Below are 25,387 nucleotides of genomic sequence, written 5' to 3' on the forward strand. Positions count from 1 at the left end.
GGAAGGAAAAATGAGGAGGAGGAGTCTGTTTGTTGACATCAGACGAAAACGAAAATCAGATGAGTGAACACTGGTGATAATAACTCAGTTTCTTGCTGTTATCAAGACAGTCGGCCTTGGCGAAAGCTAAGGTAGGGTACTGGCTGATAAGCCGTGCACGCAAACACCGCTGACCGCTGTTTTAACAGCGTTAGCTACACTAGCTCAGTAAGCTAACACCATAGCAGAGAAAGTCATCGTTAGCCACAAGCTAAATTAGACGCTGGTAAGTGCATTGCTGACACAATATCGGCCAATAAAGGCTAAACCTAGAACAACAATCGTTTCTTTGTGGCATCTTGTGTTGTTGCGTGTGTGTAGGCTAACACAGTGTAGCCCGCTAGCTGGGCTACTAAGTTAGTAACAGGAGGAATAGCAATCTGTGTGTTTGGCTAACTAACCAACTAAAGGAAACAGCCGGGCAGTTTCTGGCTTCGGCTAATCTGCTGGAGGTATTCAGCATTTTAGTACTTTAAAATGTTGTTACTAACGTTCAAACTAGTTGTTCCAGGCAGTAAATAGTCGCTGACAGTAGGCAGCCATCGGCTAATCTGGCTAAGGATGCATGGCTTTAATATCTGGTGTATATCTGTGAATATGGACTGAGTCTAATTTTAACACTACTATGTGCATCAATTCATTTAGCAGGCAGGAAAATAAATGATAGCAAATGATAGTAAATAATTTTATTATTTGCTAAGTTTAAAAACCACTGTATAAGCCTATAGCTGTTTTGATATCATGGATCCTGGCCAAAAGCTATTTTAGCTTACAGCATTAATGTTTAGCTGCAGTGAATGCTAGAGTCAACCAAAAATATGTCTTCCTTTATAATTTATCTTTTATAATTTCAGGAACTACATCTGCACTTATTTATTCATATTTGTTCAATTAATCATCAGTTCCTCAAAGTTAAAGAAAAGGGTCTTCTACTTAGAATGTCAAACGGAACTCTCATGCTTTTTCCCTGGATTGCAGCAACGAAATTGCTCCTAACCGTTTACATTGTTCATTGCTTTGTTCAGTGCCCACCAAGGTTCTCTGCACTGCCCTGTCTTTGACCTGAGCCAAAGAAAAAGGGGCTAACATGGCAGCCAAAGCAGGAGACAACCCTGACAGTCTCATGACGCTGGCAACAGTCTTCTGCTTGAGGAACCTCAGGAAGACCATGTGCTACCAGGGGTTCAGGAACAAGCTTTGCCTGCGCTCAGACATCTTTCTTCCCAGTGAAATCTGCGACAAGTTGGTCAACACGTACGTAACAGGACATCACTTCATTTCAGAGTTTTTCAAAATACACTGTGTTTATTGCGACATTGCAGATTCCCTGTCTAGTCTGAAAGAGGGAATTGGATATATGTTTGTTTTTTTTGCTTGTATATAGATATATGGAGTTGGTCCATACAGACAGTAACTTTGAACCAGTGGAGAGTTTCTTCCAACTATTCTCTGACCCTCGCACCACTAGACTGACCAGGGTTCAACTGAGAGAAGATTTTGTACGTGACAGAGATCTGGAGGCCATTAGAAAACAGGTGTGATATACCATGAATTATAGTAGCTCATTATTCATATATAGTTGTGCATATGAATGTTATTCAAATTGTCTCAACTTGATATCATTATTAAATGCATAAACAATGAATTTATTATATTTAAATTTTTTTACAACCTCAGTTGTATTTGTTTGGTTTTGACCATCTTCTAGATTATGATACATTCATTCTACATACCAATTTAAATAAAGAAAGAAAGACCCATTGACTCCAGTATAAACACACCTATACAACAACATAACACAAACAATCTGAAAGATTTTTGGAAATTGAAACTGAGGAGAACCTTAAAGTTGTTAACCAAACAGTCAATTACAAATGCCTGACTGATGTCCTGATTCAGTTTTTACTTACCTTTTTTTACTGTAAGTGTGAATGCACACAAGTTTACAATGCAATAGATTATTACAATGGACAGTTTAGGTAACTTTATTATGGTAATTTAGCTTTTTAATATTTAATAAAATTTTATTTTATTTGTCAGCACTCATTTCTTTTATTTAGTGTTTTCAAACTATATGTCTCTTTCTTTCATTGTGCATGAACAATCGTGATGTAAGTAGTTCTTGATATGATATTCTATTATCATTCTCTGATAATGTGTAGGGTTTACTCAGCAGTTATGCTAGGTTTTAGGTCTCTGTTCTGAATGCACAGAGATATAATTATTATTCCTAATGTAGTTGGTGACCATAAATAACTGCTTTTCCAAAAATGTAGCTTTTTGACAGAGCCTTTCTTACAATCCACTTTTTGCATAAGAAGCATTCCTTGTGATAGTCAGTGAAGTATTTTACATTTGACACATCTGATGAGTTTTGTGTTCTGTTACTTTAGTATTTCTTTTAAAAGAACACACAGAACATGACTGTGTTTTTAAAACAGACCTTTGGGACCCTTTCCAAATCTGTAACTTTAATAGTTAGTACTATTTAGGGCTGAGTCAATGACAACAGCAAAGGTCCCTGTTAGTTGCTTGGGTCATCTAATTTTAATTTTGAATGATTAATAGCAGGTGTAAAAATGTGGACATGTATAAAGGGGTGCATTGATGTACTTGCATAAGGTACTTCCCCTGTTCCCATGGATAATGTACAGTGATATTATTGTAGCATATGTATTATAAGTGTTAACCTACTATAGTTGATATGACCTTGTCATTTTGTCCTCCAACATTCAGTAATGATTTCTTCTATGTGTTTTTCTAGGACCTTATTGAGCTCCACCTCACCTACTGTAATAACCTGTCATCTCGCAGCTTGAAAACACTGACCTGCTTCCGTGAGACCTTGGTGTCTCTTTGTCTTTTTGGCTGCAATCACATCTTCTACAGGAATGCCGGAGCCCCGCTCGCCTGCAATGAGGACACAGAGGATGAGGAGGAGAGTCCTGCATTAGAGACAGACTTTAACTTTCAGGGCTTTAATCGCCTTAGACTGCTCAACCTGGGTGGCCTACCTGAAGAAGTGAATGCTGAGACCCTGCTCAAACCCCTGAAGTCACTCACTTCACTAGATCTGTCTAATGTACAGTTGCTGGGAACAACATTTCTCACCCAGTGGAAAGACAGACTGGCCTCTCTAGTTCTCTACAATGTGGATCTGTCAGAAGAGTTGGTCAATACAATGTTCGAGCTTGTTAATCTCAGGTAAGGTGACAGAGGGTTTTTACATCACATCACATAGTTGTGCTCATAAATGCATATCGCCCTAGCACAATGAGAAATATTGGACTTTTTTTTTTGAAAATATAACTAAGCATGTAGAACCTGCCTTTTGTCTTTGTGTGCCTTTTTTTTATCATAATGACATCTGCAATTACTAAAGATATCTGACCACTTTCCTTATAAAGAAAATTTTTTTGTGTGCTCTTTTAAAAATGGCCAGCATTTCTCAAATCGTGCCGAGGTTATGTAAATTTATAAGCCAACTGTATTGTATGGTGTTAATGCTTTTAACACAGCTTGGCCTAAAAGTGCCTGTGCCGGTGCGAACTGAAGTTCTGTGTAGCTTCATGAAATGATTCACAGGACCTAAATTGTATACTGAAGGACTCTCTCATCCCTATAGATTAGTGGGTAGTCATAGGATTTTCAATCTCTCTGGGTTGTAAGTACCACGAAGGACGTCTTAATCACAGTCAGTCATCTGCCTGTTATCAGCACTGCAAACTTTGAAGTTGTAGAGATCCTGTTTTATGCTTATTGTGCCAGGCATTTGTGCACTCTCAAATCTCTGCAGTTCTTGACCCACAAAATTTTCATCATTGTGGTCTTTTGATGAAGCACTGTACTACATAGGACTGCAAGCATCATCATATTAACTTTCTTTTTGTGCTAAAGGCTATTTTATGGCTATATTGTGTGAGTGTCTGCTTTGCAGTTCTTTTGAGTGAATTAGGTACCACTACATGTAGCTTAAAGTAGTATCAGTCAGTATAAAATATGAACACATAATGACCTAAAACATTGTGTGTGGCTAATGAGGAGCGGTTTTACTGTAATTTTGTCAATTAACTGAGTTGATGACTTCTTTTTTTCACAACAATAATGAGACTAAACTGAAATAAGCAGTAACTTTGCAAAATTACAACAAAATGTATTACATTTTTTATCTACACATAAAACATAAATAATAACCTGTAATAATAACACTACTATAACAGTCAAGTCAACATGACGTAAATACAGTCTTAATGTAATGTCTTTAAGGACCGGCAACAATCTGTGCAGTCACAAATTGTAGCTCCCAATTTGTTTTGTTTGTAGGTTAATTAAGCACCCTGACCTGTTACACTGTGATTAATAAGAAGCATCGTAGATTCAGTAATGATTTGTTTCTGTCATCTTTACATCTCTTGAAAGAAACAGGTTTATTAAATGAATCCTTCTACAGTCCACTGAAAATTACACAAGAAGACAAAAAACACCCGAGACAAACTAAGAAAAATCCTATTGTTTTCTTGCTATTAAAGGGAATGAATAGGTTCCAGGATTGATGGAGGCAGTCAACCATTTAACTTTCCTCTCAGTGATTCCTCTTCCTCTACCGACGTATCACTGTATTAATGTTATCTGATGTTTTAGCTTATACTCTCAAGCTGAACACTGTAATAAGGGTTTTAGTCCAAATATGAGTGAATCCATCTTCTGCAGAGCAGAGGGACATGGCCACTATGTGTGATTATATATACAGCTGTAACCATAACCACACACAACAAAGAGAGTGACAGTTATAGCCTCAAAATGTTTAGAAGATATAAATATGCAGGGTGTAAATAGACTTCAGTATGACTAACAAACAAAATTAAAATCTATTTATTTTTCCATAAACCAGAGTGAAACAAAAGAAGTCAATTGACCAAAATGTGACTAAACAGAATACATATTCATCCAAAGACTAATAAAACTCAAACAGAACACTGAAGGTAAGTTATTGTTTATGCACTGTGTTTTGCGTGAGGTGAAAAACATTTTTCATGTATTACACAATGCACGGTAAATGCGGTACAACTAAACTTCACTTTATTCTTTTTGGTGCTCTACAGGTAAATGTATACTAGTTTACATTCAATATAAAAATGTCATTTATTTACATTACTCTCAAGCAAGTGAATAATGAAGGTGACTTGCAGATATAGAGTGATGATGATAAAATGCAAAATCCTTTTACCCACCAATTTACGTTTTACTGATTTTTTTTTTTTTTTTTTTTCCCTTAAATTACAGTAGTTTAAGAAAGGGTTTGGATTTAAAAAATCTGTCCTCATACAGTATTTCCTCCCATTATGTAAACAGATCCAGCTTTTATAACTGACAAAACTTACTTTTCTATCTTAATGTCCATATGTGAAAATAGTTCCTTTATGTGTCCAGTAATATTGGGGAGGGGGGGGAACTATGTGTAACTGTCCTCGATTCAACATTTTTCTTTCTTCAGGCATCTTGACATCTCCCGTGAGAGCAGACGGAGCTCAAAGTTTAAGATGACCAGGAAGACCCTGACGGCCATCGTACAGCGTCTGCTCAATTTGGTTTCACTGGATATCTCAGGTCACATTATGCTGGACAACTGCACAGTTCCACACTTTGAAGAGGCTATGGGGCGGCCAAGGTGGGTGACCTGTAAAGCATACACTAGATTTTACAAATGTCAGATTTATATGAACTTGTCAATAAGCTATGTTGTTCTCTTATTTAGCATTGAGCCATGCAAGAGCAGCATATATCCTTTTCAGGAACTGAAGAGGCCCCTGCAGTTTCTGGGCTTATATGACACCACCCTCTGTAACGTGACACATATACCTGCTTATAAGGTACTGGTTATCTAAAGGGCTGGGCACACTTTATAATTTTTGTGCGGATAATATTTATTTTGGGCATCAAATCTATCCATATTATTTTTGGAATTTTCCCACTGTAGGACTATAGGGAAAATTGCAGCATGAATGATAAAGAAGTTATTTGTTTGCTTATATGTATTTTTGTTTTCGTAGAGTCCCACATGAGAATGTTGTTATTGTGCAATTTGGAGAGGTTTATGAGTAACTTAGTTTACACTCCAGAGAGGGTCCTGAAATGAATCTTAGGGTTCACAAGTGGATTAAGGAGATAAAGTGAAAGTCACCGTAACCAGAATGTTATATTCTAATTAAATTTTTACTTTTTCTTTTGAAATACTGGATACTTTTATTTTATGGCTTTTGAAATCCTTCAGTGAAGTAGTATTTTTGAACACACCACGTGTTATTATGTGCCACTAATAGACTTTTTTAGATTTTAGAATCTCAAAAAAAAAAATGAGGTGAGATTAATGTAATGTACCTTCACTTTTGAGTAAATTGATCAACTCATGATTCATGAGATGAGAGAAATTACCAGTTCTTTGTTCTTACATTAGCCAGTGCACATATGCACAAAGACTTTGGTTATCTGCTATAACATATAATAATTTAATCACCATTAAGTGAAGGGTACAGTGTAAGAGAGTGTTAAGCAGTTGAAACATAGGTGCGTGCTTACTAATAATGCTTATTAAGAGGTTCCAAATTGTAGATTAATGTGTGGCTGGTCTTTTTCAGGTGACTGGATCAAAGAATGAAGACCAGGTCCTGAATGCCATTGAGGCTTACACAGAATTTCGCCCTGAGTTGGCTCACAGAGCCATCAATCAGCTTTTTGACATTGCCAGGATACAACACTGCAACCAGCTGCTCCGAGCTTTGCAAGTATGATGAGTTTAATTCAGGTTGTACTTTGAAGGAGGTGACACCATTTGCTGGCCATAGTGCCATGATTCTACATATTATGCTTATCACAGTTTTTCATTTCATTCCTGTAAATCTTTTTTCCTCGTTTCAGCTTGTCATAGCAGCATTGAAGTGCCATAAATACGATAAGAGTATCCAGGTAACGGGCAGCGCTGCTCTGTTCTACCTGACCAACACAGACTACCGCAGTGACCAGAGTGTGCGGCTGCGCAGAGAAGTCATTCAAGTGGTACTAAATGGAATGGAGCAGTACCAGGAGGTCACTGTAAGTCCACCACCTCATCTCACCATCACTACGTTGTGAGGAAGGAAGAGTAACTTTCAGTTAAAATTCTTTTTTAAAAGCTAGATCATTTAGATGAAGTCATTGTAGATAGAAATTATAGTAGTAGGGCTGGGTGATATGATAAAAAATCCCAAATTTTTTTCACAAAAAATCCAATTTACAATTTAAATCTTTTTTTTTTTAATCCCCCTGGCAAGTGTGCTTGTGCTGCCAGTCTTATTAATTTCATAGGTCGCAACATCTCTCCCATTCGGCAGCATGCCTCTGTTTGATGTGCTGCTGTAAATTGGTCGTACTACTACCTTTGCTAGCAACAGAGTTCAACTACACTGTGGGCTGTTTGTTCTGTGTCTGATGCCGCAAAACCGAAGCAATTCCAAATTACAGACGACACTGTGCCTTTCTTGGGAACAAGTTCTTCCCTGCTCGCTGCCATGTTGTTTGTGTATCTCTAATATGGCAAATGGGACTAGGAGGGGCTGAGCCCAGAGGGGAACGTTGGTGGATGTTAAAGAGAAAACTGATTTTCATTCAAACAAGTCGACGTAAGCTACACATTCGAGTTCATCGATAAAATCGGTTTATTGCCCAGCCTTAGATAGTAGATAGATATCTGCATGTGGTATTTTTCACACACAATTGCTGGTTAGACTTACATTTCAAAGAAACATGTTCTCTTTCCTAGCATCTATTTCGTGTCTCACACTTAGGCCTTCAGTGTGACCTTGTCAGATGCTTCTATAGCATAAAGCCAGCCATGATTTGCTGGGACTAACTGTGCCAGTGTCAAGAAGGGTGGGGACACCCCCCCCGTAAAAGGGGTTGAACTGAACTGCCAGTTATTCAAAAACCTCTTCTTGCTACGAGCAGAAGTTCCTAAACATCCATCTCTCAAGTCAACTGTCTCTCCGAGACCTAGCTTAACCATCCACTAACACAGGTGCAAACTTGATCTCCTAGTGCTTTGTCTAAGGTGTGAGTGGGCTGTTTGTTCTGTGTCTGACGCCGCAAAACCGAACCAATTCCAAATTACAGATGACACTGTGCCTTTCTTGGGAACAAGAAGAAGAAGAAGACCACTTAGAGGTCTGCTCACGTTGGCATCAAACACTAGTTTGAGCCCTGACGATAGTAACAATTGTAACTACAGTCACCCTAGCAGAGTAGTGACACTCAATGGTAGCAGTACCTGTCACAGAGTAATATACTCCCCCAAACTAATTTTAGCTGCTCCCCATGATTAGTGTTAAAATATAAACAACTACCACTATATGGATTTGTGAATCCACATGGCAGTTGCAACACTGCCATACACATCACTGAACTATACCAGGTAACCTAGCTTTAACAACTCACCACCGCTTCACAGAAAAACATCTGAGTAAACATAGCTCCCACTAACATTCCTCAGATGACAAAATACAGATGCAAGTCCGCCCCTGTGGAAACAAAATATCAAGCTGGCATATTCACCCCCTGTGCTTGATGTGCCAATGGCTGAGACATGCCCAGGCTGCCCTTGAGTTTTTGGAGGCATGCTCACACTGCAGCCAGGTCTCCCCCAAGGTGCTCCATCAGCGTGTGGCTCATGAAATGAATTTGTCCAGCGGTAGTCCAATGCTGGCTCCTTCAGTGGTAGCCCAGGGCTGATGGGTCTCACTGAGACAGCGGCCCACAGTGCTGAAGCGGGGTTGAGTTGGGGAGACCAACTCAATGTCTCTGACCCTGTTCCCAAGGTGTTGGCTGGTTCTACTTTCAAGGCCGGGCCACCGGAGTATCTGTTGGAGAGGCAGGATTATGATTCAGATGGAGGTTCAAAGCTTCTAATATCCGACAAGAATGATGATGATGACGACTAGTCAATGGCATTTTCTATCCATGGTTGAAAAACCCACCCCCCCAATGGCAATTCAGGCAGGAAATGGTAACCCCTCAGTATCCTCCCTGAATCTGGATCTGAAGAAGTTGCAACTCACCGTCGTCAAGCTCAATATCCTTAGCAACATTGCTCCAATAGAGCCCATGGTCATGGTCCACCTCCACCTGAAAATATCCCTGTCTTCAGTGAGGCCCGCCCTCCCATCTTAAGTGCAAAGCTTCCAATCCTGCCTGACTGAGAAGTCATACAAGGCATCTGCAGTGGTGGCCCGGATGCTTAACACCTTGTCTCTCCTGATGGCATACCAAGCCAAACTGGAGGAGGAGTTGACAGCCTCACCTGACTCTGTTTTTTTGGAGGAGATGTGTATCATTACACACCTATTTTCGGGGCTGCAGTTATATCGATGCTCTCATGGCGAGATTCTGAAGCTGTTTGCCCAGGTAATCTCTCAACTGTTCCACCCCTGGCAGCGATGCAGCCCGCACCCCATCCCCATCTCCTCTCAGGCGGTGAAGAGTAAGAAGCATCTGGCCTAACAGCCCTCTACGGGATGGAGAGCGAAATGTGTCCCTACTCCCTCCCAAACCTCCTAAACATAAGAAGCGAGACATAGTTCAGCAGTAGGAAACCCACGATGGTCCCCAAGCGTGTCTCACAAGCACTTCTCACTGTTACACAGAATTAAAGTTGTTCAAAATATCACATAAAGGTAGTGTTCCAATGGCACTGTTAAAAGCAACGGAAAAACAGTCTGATCAGTCATTTCCCAGAGGGAGTAACCTCTCTTTCGTGCCAGCACACCTTTTCTTACTTGCATACTTGCATAATGCAGAGTGAAGCAGTCTGCGCTCCTACACCACGAGAGGTGGTGTTGCTCCATGTATGACAGACTGGCCTGTCACCACCTTGTCCCTCACAGATCAAAAGGATAATTCTACCAGAAGCTGTCAGCAAAGCCGCTCTCTTGATCATCTTCTTTGAGAAAAGGGCAATCAGAATTGTCCTGCCCAAACACAGTCAAGGCGGTTTGTAATCAAGATATTTCCTGATTCCAAAGACAGAGGGACATGACATGCGATTCTGGATGTCAGGGTTTTAAACATGCATCTTAGAAACTACCATCTCTGCTGCATTTCCTGTGCCTGGGCATTTGGTTTACTTTAATCAGCCTCAAAGAAGCTTATTTTCACATCCACACAGGAAATATCTCAGATGTGATTTTCAGGGGATAAGCTACGAACTTCTAGCTCTGCCCTTTCATCTCTCCCTAAGCCCAAGAGTTTGTGAAATGCATGGAAGCAGCAGTTGGACCACTGAGATAGAGTGTCCATGTACATAGACGATTGTGGCGACATCCCGCTGTGTGGCAGCACTAAATTAATTTTAGAACACTTGGTGGATCTGGACTTTAGAGTCAGTTTGGACAAGAGCATTCTTCTCCCATCTAAACAATTTTTTCTTTTATGGGTGTGTTTATAGACTTAGCTTAGGGTAGAGTGAGGCTGACAGGAAATGATGCAGGCACTGACTGTTCAACCCTATTTTGCATGGGAAATCTTGTGTCCCTCAGACTGGTTGTTAGGGCTGATAGCCTCAGTTTTGGTAGTAGTTGCAATAGGCCATCCGCAAAGAGGCCAAATATGTGTACATAAAGGCAATATAACATCGGGTGGCTTCCCACAGACTGGACCCAAGCTGTCACTGCTCCCATGAAATGAGAGTCTCAGTGACAGCTAAGCTCAGAGAGTGAGAGCCGCTGGATCTTATTCTGTACAGAAAAGTGTTTACAACTTGTGCCTCCCTTTCAGGTTGGGAGAGGTATCGAAGGGAGAGTAGTAAATGGTACCTGGGAGCCTCAGATGCACTTACATCATATAAACTACCTAGGACTGGTAGCAGAGCATCCATTCATGAAACACTTCCTGCCTTTTCTGATGTGGCACTATGTATTAGTGCAGGCAGACAACACCACAGTGATGGGGGTCTGAGATCTCTTCAGTTGTACACCATGGCACACAGACTGATTGTCTAGAACAGCAAGCATTATCTGTCATTAAAGTCTGCCCATGTTCCAGGTCTGCTGAACTGTGGTGCAAATCTGTTGCAGAATGGAGGCTCCATCCCCATGTGGTGAGTCTGGAATAGGAGCATTATGGACAATCAGCTGTGGACCTCTTTGCAGCAAGGGAGTACATGCAGTGCCCTCATCTGGGCATGGATGCACTTCTTCTTTATGTGTTTCCCCCAGTGGCTTTGATTTCCCTTACCGCTAGGGTGTGGGAGGAGGGTCTGTTGATCATTCTCATAGCACCCCAGTGGCCATCAAACCATTGGCTGGCAGAGATAACTCAGCTCCTTTACCAGAAATCCTGGCCTCTGCCATTAGACAGCAACATTGTGTCAGAGACATATGGGGAGATTTTTCACCCCACCCGGAAAGGCTAGCTCTCTGGGCCAGGCTCGTGAATGGTTTAACTTTTAGGTCTGTGTTATTGAGACCATTGAGAGTGTTAGTGCCTCAACAACATGCTCCCTTTATGCTAGCAAATGGACAAGTTTTGGGCAATGGTGCTCCAATCAGGAAAAGGTTCCCTTTAGTCTTTGGTGACTGTCAATTTAACTGTCTTACAAGACATGGTAGATAAAGGGAAAGCATTTTATTTCCCGTCATTGTTATCAGAGATTTGGGTTATTTGCATAACCACAGTTCTGCTGTCTGACCACCGTCCTTGCTAGTGTGTAGCGAGGAACAGGTGAGTGGTTTTGAATAACGGGCCATGTCAACCCCTTTTATTGGGGGGAGGCTCCCCACCTTCCTTAACACTGATTCAGCCAATCATGGCTAGCGTAATGTGATAAGAGTTTCTGACAAGGTCACGCTGAAGGCCTTTCCCAATGTGAGACACACATCTATACTACTCAGAGAACCGTGGTTATGTAAATAAAGTAATTCCGACAATTCCTGCTGGTCCTGAGACTCGAACCCGCAACTTTCAGGTTCAGGTTCAAGTCCAACTCGCTATCCATTAGGCCACGACTACTCCCAATATCAGTATAATTGTCAATGTCAGTATAATTTATTACACAAAAGTGTTTTGAAATACAGTGTATATTTATATGCATGAGGTCCGAGAACTGAATTAGTATAGAGGAGTGATGCCAAACAGCACTGGAGGTGACAGTGACAGTTTTCTTTTGGGACAAACTTGGTTAAAATTTTCTTTTCACATTTGATTACTGTCTCAACCAGGACACTAGTGGGTCATTGATGTACAGTATATTCATAAAGATTAATGCACTGCCTACAAAGCAAGACCTTGAAATGACAGTATGAAATATTGTTGTATAAATCAAAACTTGATACCAATAAATTCCATATTCCATAATCAGAATATCAAAAAAGTCAAGATCTATGTGTTCTTCCTAGTGGCCATGTTAACAAAGATGATAGAGGCCAAAAGTGTGCACAGCAAAGCAGTATGTTGTGTTTAAAATGATAGGGTCAATTTGTAAATATTTTATTTTCACTTTTAACATTAAAGTTTTCCTTGTGTGGATCATTGCCAAAAATGATAATTGAATATGTGCTGTTTAACAAAAAGCACAAAGTGGAGTATATTTGGATTGAAATTCACATATTAATTTATTATATACTGGAAAGTTACAGAATAAAGGAAAAACCTTGAATGATTGACCCCTACAGTGAGTGAAGGGACAGCATGGTTTGGGTCCACTTGTCACCTTAGAGGGAAGAGTCACAACAGACAAAGTACAGAGTTATTGTGAGTGATCACCTTTATCCTGTGATGAAACATTTCTGTCCTGATGGAAGGGGTCTCTTGCAACCCAGCTGAACACCTATGGGATATTTTGCGCCGACATGTTAGCGCTCTCCCACCATCATTAGAACATCAAATGAGGGAATATGTTTTGGAAGAAAGGTGTTCAGTGTGCCCAGCCACACTGAAGCTGTTCTGGCTGCATGTGGTTGTCCAACTCTTACTTAGTGGTTTCTTCTTATGTCATACAGCAGTAATTAATGGTTGAATAATAAAGTTTCACTATTGCTTAAGTAAAGCAAGTGTTAGCTTGTCAGATGAGCTCTTAGGCCTGTTGGATCCACATTGTGTTGCTCTCCAAACTGGTTGAGTTTTCATTTTGAGTTATTAAACTTTTCTCTCTTTTACCATGTGTCCCCCAACCCCCTGCCCCCATGCCCCTCACCAGGTCCAGAGAAACTGCTGCCTGACTCTGTGTAACTTCAGTATTCCAGAGGAACTGGAGTTCCAGTACAGCCGGGTCAACCAGTTGCTGCTGAAAATCTTAGAGCCAGCTAGACAGGATGAATCCATCCAGCGAATTGCTGTTCACCTCTGCAATGCTTTGGTCTGTCAGGTGGACAATCATCACAAGGAAGCTGTGGGAAAGATGGGATTTGTCAAGGTAAGATCAAGATGACATAGTCTCTTTTTAACTTTCTGCTATTCCTGACCAGAGACAACAGCTGTTTGAGGTCATGTATTGGGACAGTTAGAAGACAAATACTTTTTGCTCTGTTCTTTTAAAATTTGGTAAGATATTTGTGCTGTTGATGTGGTTGCTGTTGATGTTGCTTTTAAAAAAGGGGTCCAGTTAAACTTAGGATATTTGGAGACAGAGTAGACATGAAGCATAAGTGGCATTTATCCTAATTGGACTAGTTTGGCTTCCTTAGTCCGCAGGCCTAAGTGTGATTGACACTGAACCCCAAGTTTCCCCCGGTGGCTGTTCCACCGGTGTATGAATGTGTGAGCGATTGTGTGAGTGAGTGGGTGAATGGAAAAATAGTGTAAAATGCTTTACAGTACACTTGAATGTAGAAATGTGCTATACAAGTATAAGACCGTTTACCATGAATAGTGTCATGGTGTTGGACAAACCTTCACTCTCAACAATGAGAGTGAATACTACTTCATTGTTTACAATGTAGCATGACACCTTTCTCTTGTTTAAGTGTTACTGTCTTTCTGAAAACACCCTCAGTTAACTGTCAGATGCTGCAAATGGTTTTGATATTATTTTAACTTAATTGCTCTCTTCTCATTCTCAGACAATGTTGAATTTAATTCAGAAGAAGCTACAGGACAGGATGGTGAGTTTCAGTTGTGTTATTCTACATCTTTTCCATGTCAAATTTTATCACTGTTATTTATGTACCAAGAAGCACTTTATTCGTGAGAGTATGACATGTTGACATGACATAACCTCTTAAGAATGATACATGTATATATGTTTAATTGAAAATAAGCAGTCCAGTATACAGGTTTTAAATCAAATCATTGTTGCTAAAAAGATTTGCTTGTTTGTTTCCTCTCAGTGTGACCAGGTGATGGAGTTTTCGTGGAGCGCTCTGTGGAACATCACTGATGAGACACCTGACAATTGTCAGATGTTCCTCAACTGTCGGGGCATGAGTCTCTTTCTAGATTGTTTACAGGTGAGTCTCAGCTATGTGCCTGTGTGGAATCATGTGCATGTCGTGGGTTTGTTCCATTATACTTGTAGATACCATAAATATCCCTCCTGTTGTGTGATCTTGATCCAGGAGTTTCCTGATAAGCAAGAGCTTCACCGCAATATGCTGGGGCTTTTGGGAAATGTTGCAGAGGTCAAAGTTCTGAGGCCCCAGCTGCTCACCCCACAGTTCATAACCGTATTCAGGTAACTGTTAAAACCATTGGAGAGTAAAATTATACTCAGATGTTTTGTGCATTCCTGTCATTGCTAAAATCTTTAGCAACCAAGCTTGCGTATCAAAATGCCTTTGAAACACTAGTGAATATTTACATCATCTGACACAATTTATGTAAAATAATTTTTAAAAAAACTTTCAGTTGGATTATTTATAACAATACACTTGAATACGTCCTAAATTACCTGGGCTTATTCCAGCAGATTGTTGTCAACTACTGGTTTATATACAGTGCGGCACTGCCTAACAGCCCTAACTTTGACCGTGTGACTGCCCTTGTTATAAGCACAGCTGAAATTAACTGCAGTGCACACTGGACTTCTGAGCGCTAGGTGTCAGTAGTCTACTGACTACAGTATGAATTAGGTTATATTGTTACCATAGCAATGACTCTGAGACAATAGGTTGGATTCCATAGGCACATATACAGCCATTCAGACCTTCTACACTTTTTTCAGTTTTGTTATGTTGCAGCCAGTTGTTTAAATTCATTTTTTTCTCATTAATCTACACTCGGTGTCACACGCTGATGTGCAGTTACTGGTCCCACCAACCTGCAGTGTCTATTTGTTGTTTATTGTTGCTGTTCTTTTCTCTCTCCTCTATCCACTCACCCCAACCGGTCGAGGCAAATGGCTGCCCAAACTGAGCCCGGTTCTGCTTCAGGTTTTTTCTTCCGTTAAAGGGAGTTTTTTCCTCTCCACTGTCACCAAGTGCTTGCTCATAAGGGAATTGTTGGGTTTTTAGTTTTAGTTTTTGTAAAGTGCCTTGAGATGATTTGTATTGTGATTTGGCGCTATACAAATAAAATTGAATTGAATTGAATTGAACATAATGACAAAGTGAAAACAGAATTTTATGTTTGTAAATTTATTAAAAAGGAAAAACTGAAATATCATGTTTACATACAGTGGGTACGGAAAGTATTCAGACCCCTTTAAATTTTTCACTCTTTGTGTCATTGCAGCCATTTGCCAAAATCAAAAAAGTTCGTAGAAATTTTTGCAAATTTATTAAAAAAGAAAAACTGAAATATCACATGGTCATAAGTATTCAGACCCTGTGCTCAGTATTGAGTAGAAGCACCCTTTTGAGCTAGTACAGCCATGAGTCTTCTTGGGAATGATGCAACAAGTTTTTCACACCTGGATTTGGGGATCCTCCGCCATTCTTCCTTGCAGATCCTCTCCAGTTCTGTCAGGTTGGATGGTGAACGTTGGTGGGCAGCCATTTTCAGGTCTCTCCAGAGATGCTCAATTGGGTTTAGGTCTGGGCTCTGGCTGGGCCAGTCAAGAACGGTCACAGAGTTGTTCCGAAGCCACTCCTTTGTTATTTTAGTTGTGTGCTTAGGGTCGTTGTCCTGTTGAAAGGTGAACCTTCGGCCCAGTCTGAAGTCCTGAGCACTCTGGAAGAGGTTTTCTTCCAGGATATCCCTGTACTTGGTCGCATTCATCTTTCCTTCAATTGCAACCAGTCGTCCTATCCCTGCAGCTGAAAAACACCCCCACAACATGATGCTCCCACCACCATGTTTCACTGTAGGGATTGTATTGGTCAGGTGATGAGCAGTGCCTGGTTTTCTCCACACATACCACTTAGAATTAACGCCAAAAAGTTCAATCTTGGTCTCATCAGACCAGAGAATCTTATTTCTCATAGTCTGGGAGTCCTTCATGTGTTTTTTGGCAAACTCTATGCGGGCTTTCATGTGTCTTGCACTGAGGAGAGGCTTCCGTCGGGCCACTCTGCCATAAAGCCCCGACTGGAGGAGGGCTGCAGTGATAGTTGACTTTGTGGAACTTTCTCCCATCTCCCTACGGCATCTCTGGAGCTCAGCCACAGTGATCTTTGGGTTCTTCTTCACCTCTCTCACCAAGGCTCTTCTCCCACGATTGCTCAGTTTGGCTGGACGGCCAGGTCTAGATAGAGTTCTGGTCGTCCCAAACTTTTTCCATTTGAGGATTATGGAGGCCACTGTGCTCTTAGGAACCTTGAGTGCTGCAGAAATTCTTTTGTAACCTTGGCCAGATCTGTGCCTTGCCACAATTCTGACTCTGAGCTCCTTGGGCAGTTCCTTCGACCTCATGATTCTCATTTGCTCTGACATGCACTGTGAGCTGTAAGGTCTTATATAGACAGGTGTGTGCCTTTCCTAATCAAGTCCAATCAGTTTAATTAAACACAGCTGGACTCCAATGAAGGAGCAGAACCATCTCAAAGAGGATCAGAAGAAATGGACAGCATGTGAGTTAAATATGAGTGTCACTGCAAAGGGTCTGAATACTTATGACCATGTGATATTTCAGTTTTTCTTTTTTAATAAATTTGCAAAAATTTCTACATTTCTGTTTTTTTCTGTCAAGATGGGGTGCTGAGTGTACATTAATGAGAAATAAAATGAACTTTTTTGATTTTGGCAAATGGCTGCAATGATGCAAAGAGTGAAAAATTTAAAGGGGTCTGAATACTTTCCGTACCCACTGTAAGTATTCAGACCCTTTACTCAACACTTAATTGAAGCACCTTTGGCAGCAGTTACAGCCTTGAGTTTTTTGGGTATGACACAAGCTTTGTACACCTGGATTGGGGGATTTTCTGCCATTCTTCTGGCAAATCCTCTCAAGCTCAGTCAGGTTGGATGGGGACCGTTGGTGGACAGCCATTTACAGGTCTCTCCAGAGATGTTCAACAGGATTCAAGTCGGGGGTCTGGCTGAGCCACTCTAGGACATTCACATAGTTGTCCCTAAGCTACTCCTGCGTTGTCTTGGCTGTGTGCTTAGGGTTGTTGTCATGTTGGAAGGTGAACCTTTGGCCCAGTCTGAGGTCCTGAGTCCAGTTCCTGCTGCTGAAAAACATCCCCCCAGCATGATACTGCTACCACCATGCTTCACTGTGGGGATGGTATTGATCAGCTAATGAGAGGTGTCTGGTTTTCCTCCAGACATAACATTCAGAATTGAGACCAAACAGTTCAATCTTGGTTTCATCAGACCAGAGAATATTGTTCCTCACAGTCTGAGAGTCCTTCAGGTGCTTTTTTGCAAACTCCAAGCAGCTTTCGTATGCTTTGCACTGAGGAGAAGCTTCTGTCTAGCCACTCTGCCATAAAGCCCAGATCGGTGGAAGGCTGCAATGATGGTTGTCTTTCTGGAACTATGTCCCATCTCCACACAGGATCTCTGGAGCTCAGTCAGAGTGACCATCCGGTTCTTGGTCACCTCTCTTACTAAGGCCCTTCTCCCACGATTGCTCAGTTTAGCTGGATGACCATCTCTTGGAAGAGTCCTGGTTGTGCCAAAATTCTTCCATTTGAGTATTATGAAGGCCACTGTGCTCCTGGGAACCTTCAGTGCAGCAGAAATATTTTTGTAGCCTTCTCCAGCTCTGTGCCCATCAACAATCCTGTTTCTGAGCTCTGCAGCCAGTTCCTTTGACCTCATGGTTTGGTTTTTGCTCTGATATGCATTGCCAGCTGTGCAGCCTTCTGTAGAGAGGTGTCTGTGCCTTTCCAAATCAAGTCCAATCAATTTAATTTACCACAGGTGGACTCCAGTCACGGTGTAGAAACATCTCAGCAAAGATCAAGAGAAATGGAAGGTGCCTGAGCTAATTCTCATGTGCTGTTGCAAAGGGTCTGAATACTGTGTGATATTTGTGATAATGTGATATTTCAGTTTTGCCTCATTAATAAATTTACAAACATTCCTAAAATTCAGTTTTTAGGATTTCAGTGTAGATTAATGAGAAAAAAATGAATTGAAACAACTGTAGTATCAGGCTGTAACAACAAAATTGGAAAAAGTGAAGGGCATGTGAATACTTTCTAAATGCACTGTACATACAGACAGAGGCCATACACAGAAAGAGGTGCATGCTAATTGCACCATTGTCACTGGAGCATCCACACAGCCCCACCACAGGAGTAATTTACACATAGTAACAGTAAAACAACTCTGTAATTTGTCATTTGTACCCCATGCTTTGACAGTAACCTGCTGGACAGTAAGGCTGATGGGATTGAGGTGTCGTACAACGCATGTGGTGTGCTTTCACACATCATGTTTGATGGGCCGGAAGTTTGGTCAATGGAAGAGCCACGGAGAGAGATAGTGATGAAAAAGATGTGGGATGCCATCCAGAGCTGGGATGTCAGCTCACGTCGCAACATCAACTACAGGTTCTCTTGACTATTTCTTTATTGATATTGTATCGTCTTTGTTTAAATCTGTTTAATATACCCATTTATAATGTATTTTACTCTGTATTACAGTACATTTATATCAATATGCTGCAATGAAAACACACAAGTACATGTAAAATGTAAAACTAACCAATAGGAGTCTACATGTTAAGGTGAACTGTAGAAATTTATCTGAAAGTAAAACATGCATATCCCCACGTTTTTTTACATTATTATTAAACATAATGATCAATTTTAAGGAGTCTCCAACCATGCTGTCGATTTTGTGATGTTTTAGTTGACAAACATCACATGCTCAAAATGACATACCTAAGAATGATACACATGCAATGCATAGTAATGAAATATTCCACCTCACGATAGTGTTGTGGGAAAAGTGAAGGGATCATCAGGGTGTCTGATTGAAATTTCATGCAATCCATCCAGTAGCTGGTGATAGGCAAACAGTCACTAAAGTAGGATTCATCTTCTGAGAAGTATGAGAACTGGTCCAAACGGTGAATCCACCAACTGACATGGTCACAGAGTAATACTCAAATTAAGAAGTTCAGTGGCATCAGAAAGTAGTCAGACCTATTCATGTTTTTCCCATTTGCACTTAATTGAAATCGATAATTTGCCACTTAAGTTATTGATCTCTGTAATTAATAAAGTGAAAACTATTTTTTTTTTTTATATATATAAATCTAACAGGAATGTGTCATTCAAAAAAGTATTCCCTTAATCCAGTATGTAGTAGGAACCCGTTTGGTGGTAATTTCATCATGTCTAACATCAAATATCAAAAATCTTATGACAGTGGTCTAGCTGTACAGCACAGCTGTCAGTATGCTTTCCTCCATTTTCACTTTTTAAATTGTGTTTTGGTCTCTTAGGTCATTTGAGCCCATCCTGCGTCTGCTGCCACAGAGCATCTCACCTGTCAGTCAACACTGGGCCACATGGGCTCTGTACAACCTAGTGTCAGTTTACCGTGAGTGTCTGCTGCTCTGAAGGGTTTTAACCTATCCACTACATTCAGCGCTTACATGTGATTTGAACAGTCTGCAAGGAAACTGGTTTCACTTATATACATATTGTTTTATTCAGTTAGCTTTTAAAGTATAACATTTTTCAGCTAATGGATCAGAATAATACTTTTTTTTGTAAATTGTAAATTTAAAGAAGTAAAAACTTTATGCTAAATTTTGCATAATAATAGTGTGAAGGCATAATTATCTTCTTCTTTCCATTTATTTTTGGCCTTCAGCAAGCAAGTATTGTCCCCTTCTGATAAAGGAAGGGGGGGTAAATCTTCTGGAGAAAGTCCTGGAACTGGAGAGCTCCCAGCCAGAGACAAAAGACATGGCCAGGTGAGACAGGTGGTTGTGTTTATGAGCCATGTAAGATTCTGTTTGCCATTGTGTCCTTTTAGTTGAGGTCTATTTCATGTTCATACTGAACTTTTACAGATGGGCCAGGAATTCTAAACCGTTTTGTTGTCAATCTACATCATCAGCATTACAAAGACCAGTGAAGAGATATCATAAAATCATAATGCGAGTAGTGAGATTTGTGGTGCAACTGGCAGTTTTTGTCATACTGCTGCAAGACAAGTAAAGGCTTCTTTGTAGAACCTTGTGTGGTCCATCATGTCCTTCAGTGTGAGGATTCTGTGGTGACTTCAGACAGATATGTGTTTGAAGAATGCCATTAAGAATCAGCAATTAGCCAAACCCCAAACTGCATGTGTTTGGACTGTGGGAGGAAACCAAAGTACCTGGAGAAAATCCATGCAGAGACAGGGAGAACATGTAAACTCCACACAGAAGGACCCCAGGCTTGAACCATTCTATCATGTTATCAGTGTAATCCCTCAAAAATGTGTTAAGTAGCACTACTGCTTTCCCCTCCAGAATTCTGTTAAACTTATTGCTGTGCATTTCTTTCAGATTTATGTTTGAATAATATTTCAATAGGTACAAGCAATTGCATCAGTGCAGAGAAATATGCTATGAGCAGACAGAGCACACTCAATTCAATACACTATCCATGGCATATAGTAAGCTTCCACATTTAGGAAGCACCTAAATAATTTTTGTATAGTCCTTGAATTTGCTATTTACAAAGCTCTTGGTCGGTACCTGACGTTTAGCTGACTAGTAATATATTTGAATTTTTATAGGAAAGTAATGGAGCAGTGTGAAAACTTCAAAGAAGACCCCATGGAAACAAATCATGCACAAGAGGTAAACTATGGACAAAGAGGTTGATGCTGCAGGAGTCACATTTCCCAGCAAACATCAAGCAAACCAACTGAAAGCCCCTCCTACTGTCATCACCACAAGGGTCAATGGTGTGCATTATTTTTATTCTTACCATTCTTATTTTGTAGAACAGAACTATGTCTCTGGCCCTCTTCATGTCAGTTTTGACAAAACGTTAATATTTGATGAATGGACTTATGATGTGGTGCATGGTGTTTTGTTGTGAGGGTGCTTATCTTAGCTGCACATGTACATCTTTTCTGTTGGGACAGGTTTGAGCAGGCAGGTGACTGTTATTGCTCAGTGTGTGCGTGTGTGTGTGTGTGTGTCACAGTCTAAGACTTTTAATGACAGAACAAAACAGTTGGAGTGATGCTAGACTCTCAGTGGAAGGAAACAAATCCCCTCCCCAGCTCACTACTGTTAACTGTAACTTTGAATGAAAGGCTAAAGGTCATGTAGTGCCCTATGCCATTAGAGGTCTCAGCTCTCACACTGCTCTCTTACACTTGCTCATGCTCAGGCCACTGAGCCATGGCCAGATATGCAGTGGATATTAGCCATTATGTGTGTAGGCTGCAGAGGAGCATAGCACTGATGTTAACAGGAGGGGAGGTCTTTCCAGACCTTGTGGCACAACGATGGACTTCTTTGTTATATATATGTATATGTAAATATTCTCTATTTGCCTCATCCTTTTACTGTGTGTATGTTTTATAACTGTAAACACTCATGACATTACACATATTTAATTTGACTGACATGCTAAGAAAGTACATACAGAATATCCAGTCATTCAGATGTAGTCTAGAAATACTGACATCTCTGTTCTTTAAAGGATCGTTTAGTTTTAGTTCAAAATTGCATTTGTTTTCAGTTATCTGGCATTTTTCCTGAGTTTCTCATTCTTCTCACTGGCATGACAAGTGCGCTTCAGCTGTAAGGGGGAATCAAAACTCCAAACTACACTATATGGCAAAAGTATGGGGACACTATAGGCACCGGTGCACAAAGCCAACTCCATAAAGATATGAATTCACCAGTTTAGTATGGAAGAACATGACTGTCCTTCACAGAGCCCTGACCTCAACCTCATCCAACACCTTTGGGATAAACAGGACACTGACAGTGAGCCAGACCACTCATCAGTGTTGGCCCTCACTAATGCTCTCTTGTCTGAATTGCGGCAGAACCCTGCAGTCCGGTTCAACATCAGGTGGAATGCCTGAAGCCAGAACAGATGGTTTGAATGGGCTATTCAGCTGTCACATATGGGTGTAATGTTCAAAAACTACTCCACCGATTTAGCACTGCACCCCTGTAACACTGGCACACTCACAGTTTAAATAAAAAGTGCAGCATGGCTCCTCGGTCCTGCAGCAGATACGAGGAGAGCTACAGAGGTCAGTTAGCTCACGCCTTTCTAAACTATACAGGCCCAGGATTCTTTACTGTTCTGACCCAACAGATGCTGATCAGGTGAAGGCTGAGGACATCCAATTTTACACCTCTGGAGACACTAAGGGTTTTACGCTACTAGCAGTAAATAGCTTTTTCATCTACATAGTATTTGGTATTTAGGCCCCATGTTAGCCAAATAATCAATACTGTGAAATTACTGGTGTTATCTCAAGCTGTCATCTGGGTAGCCATGTTTGCAGTCTTTGGTGAGGGAGAGGGCAGGATTTCACCCTGCTGAATCACTATTTTGTCATGAGCCTAGGTGCAGAAATGTTCGTGGTAGTCAAGTATAATGCCAGATAATACAAGGAGACACGTTTGACAGAAACAATTATCCTTTACCAACATCTGTTGGCCCCTACAGTGGTTGACCAAACATGCTGCTTTACTTATATCACTTTTCTTTTAAAAAGCTAATGGGAGAAAAAATGGTGCATTCAAGTGTATGTATAACGTTGGATAATCTGTTCTCAGAATTAAGTGATGTACTGCTTCAGTGGTTTGACTGTGAGTATAGGTTTATCTTGCTGCCAGGTTTAATTTCTGCTAGAGTCACCCAGCTTGTTATATTTTAACTTATCACTCATCACTTTTTTCTTTTTTTTTTTTGAGAAAGTATATGCTTAACTATTGGGCAGTGTAATATTCATAAATAAAAAAAAAAAACAAATCTCAGCAGTAACTATCTGAATGGGGAACAATTGCTTTTAGCTTAGAGAGGACAATACTTGCTGGAGCATAGAAATACATAATTAACTTCTTTTAATACCTCATTTTAATGCTTAATTTCAAAACTGTAAAGGGGGCTCGGTTTAGTTTAGTGCACATATGCAAAAGTCACATGTCAAATCAGCTTTGATGTTTACTTAACTAATTAGATGTAAAGATTTGGTGATGATTAGAATTACCTTTATAAAGTCATGTTAAATTGTGTTCCCAGAAATAAATTTACAATATAAATCAAATAGGACAGGTTTATTGTTTAAGTCTCCTCATTGTATTAATGAGTAAAAAAAATGATTTAGGGAAACAAATGACATTAGACAATTGTTTTAAATAAATATTCTTTCTTTGTAGGCACAAATAATAGTTTAAATTTAATTGTTTAGAAAACTGCTGAGAACCTATTGTCATTTTCAGATTTTGATTTTTTGTTTTGTCCAGCCAGACCACATCCCAAAGATATTTAGTTTACAATAGTATCAAACAGAGAAAAAAATGAATGATTCATTTTCAGAATTGCTGCATTCATTCATTTTAAGCCAGTGTTTTGCCTCCACCTTTAAATTTTAGAGCACTGTATTGTTGCCACTGTAATTTAGTCCGTTAGTAAATGATCTGAATGGGGTTGAATGAAAGAATTTTGAGTTGAAGCCAGGAGCCTTCAGTCACATCAGTTTCCCTCCTTGCTTTCCTGATGCAGGGACTCCACAGACAGTGTGTTGCTTTAGATGAAACATGTCGAACATATTGCACAGTGTACACTTTTCTAATATGTAGCACACTGACACCAGTGTGTGTAGCTCAAGCTGGTACCCAGTGTCAGCCTCTGTACACTGTGTCTTCTACATAAATCCAGCTAAGGGTTATGTTCATGAGTGATGCCTGACTGATGTTTTTTTAAGGTGTTTCATATCAGTAGTGTTGGGTTTTCTTCACTGACTTGATTCCCTGGTTGTCACGTACAGTTTTTTGTTATGTGATCAAAAGGAATCTGGTTGGTACAGCTCTTTTTCTATTGCTGTTCTATTGTTATTGCCACAGTCATGGTGGAAATTAATGTTCAAGTAGGCAGTGCTGTGAGATGGAAGTCATTATATAATCACTAATTGAAGAGCATTTACCACAATGTCACATATGGTCAAAACAAATTCTTTTGTGAATCTTCAGTTAAGAATCACTATTTGATCAAAGATCCTTGTAGTAAAGGTGTGCACTCAGTAGAGAAAGCAGATTATCTGTTTATTGCCATCTTCACAATTTACTCTCTCTAATTCAAAGTCATGGAGTGTTTCAGTTTGTGCTTTCTGTGGAGAAATCATGTCTGGAGCTGAAATAGCCCATGTCAGTGACAGCAGGTAGCTGCTCTTGGATGTTGATTGTTCCAGTTTATTTATAAGTTTTTGTGCTGAAAATGAAAGGATGAAAAACATTAGTGAAATACTGCTTCAGGAAAACTGCTGTGTCACAAACTTTAAAATTTCTTGTTTCTGAAATCTCTCAATACTTTGATTTCTCGTTACTTCAAAACTGAGCAAGAAACATTTGATTCAACCCATAGAATTCCAGTGTTTTTCCTGATCTAAAAAGTACCAAGCCATTAGTGTAAGGATATGAATAAGCAATAAAGATGGAGTGGTTAAACAAAGGGCTCCTGTGTTTCTCTTCTCGTTTCGCTGCAGGTTATTAAACTGTGGTTACTAGTTAAAGAAGCAGTGGTGAGTGATGTGTCCCCAATGAATGTGAACTTAACAGGACACATCCTCCCTCGCACTCTTCAAATTCCTTGAGTTGTCCTGTTCAGTCCATCTCCCTAGCCATAATGTAAGTAACTGTAAACAAAATACAGTATTGCATTTTTTGTCACTCTTCACTCAATAATGCTTAGACACATGGTGGGCAGGTCAGATAAAATAGAATAATTTGCCAGAATGGTTAGGATAAAGATGTTTGGCAACCTTTATTGGAGAGGTTTATCATGCCATGTTATTTATC

The 25,387-nt window shown here is 40.2% G+C and overlaps 1 protein-coding gene across 2 annotated transcripts; it reads left to right on the plus strand.

Moving 5' to 3' along the window:
• On the plus strand, positions 1–25,034 carry zer1 (zyg-11 related, cell cycle regulator). Of its 2 annotated transcripts, none has more exons than XM_026297520.1 (16): positions 1–131; positions 1,065–1,293; positions 1,424–1,574; positions 2,804–3,243; positions 5,534–5,707; positions 5,795–5,909; positions 6,675–6,821; positions 6,955–7,128; positions 13,259–13,474; positions 14,121–14,162; positions 14,388–14,507; positions 14,616–14,731; positions 18,753–18,941; positions 19,841–19,938; positions 20,215–20,317; positions 21,130–25,034. In XM_026297520.1, the coding sequence occupies exons 2-16, from the start codon at positions 1,127–1,129 to the stop codon at positions 21,215–21,217; spliced, it is 2,340 nt and encodes a 779-aa protein (XP_026153305.1). In that variant the 5' UTR covers positions 1–131; positions 1,065–1,126; the 3' UTR covers positions 21,218–25,034. The 2 variants fall into 2 exon arrangements, with proteins under 2 accessions (XP_026153305.1, XP_026153306.1); XM_026297521.2 differs by having other exon boundaries at positions 14–265.
• The last annotated feature ends 353 nt before the right edge of the window (positions 25,035–25,387 follow it).

This window comes from Mastacembelus armatus, chromosome 12, assembly GCF_900324485.2.
Source record: "Mastacembelus armatus chromosome 12, fMasArm1.2, whole genome shotgun sequence".
Taxonomy (NCBI): Eukaryota; Metazoa; Chordata; class Actinopteri; order Synbranchiformes; family Mastacembelidae; genus Mastacembelus; species Mastacembelus armatus.

Excerpts from the sequence above, each read along its gene's own strand:
- zer1 (XM_026297520.1), top strand. The coding sequence starts at position 1,127 with ATGGCAGCCAAAGCAGGAGACAACCCTGACAGTCTCATGACGCTGGCA. Across the intron at positions 19,939-20,214 it reads CAACCTAGTGTCAGTTTACC|CAAGCAAGTATTGTCCCCTT; the intron begins GTGAGTGTCTGC and ends TTTGGCCTTCAG. Across the intron at positions 20,318-21,129 it reads GAGACAAAAGACATGGCCAG|GAAAGTAATGGAGCAGTGTG; the intron begins GTGAGACAGGTG and ends GAATTTTTATAG.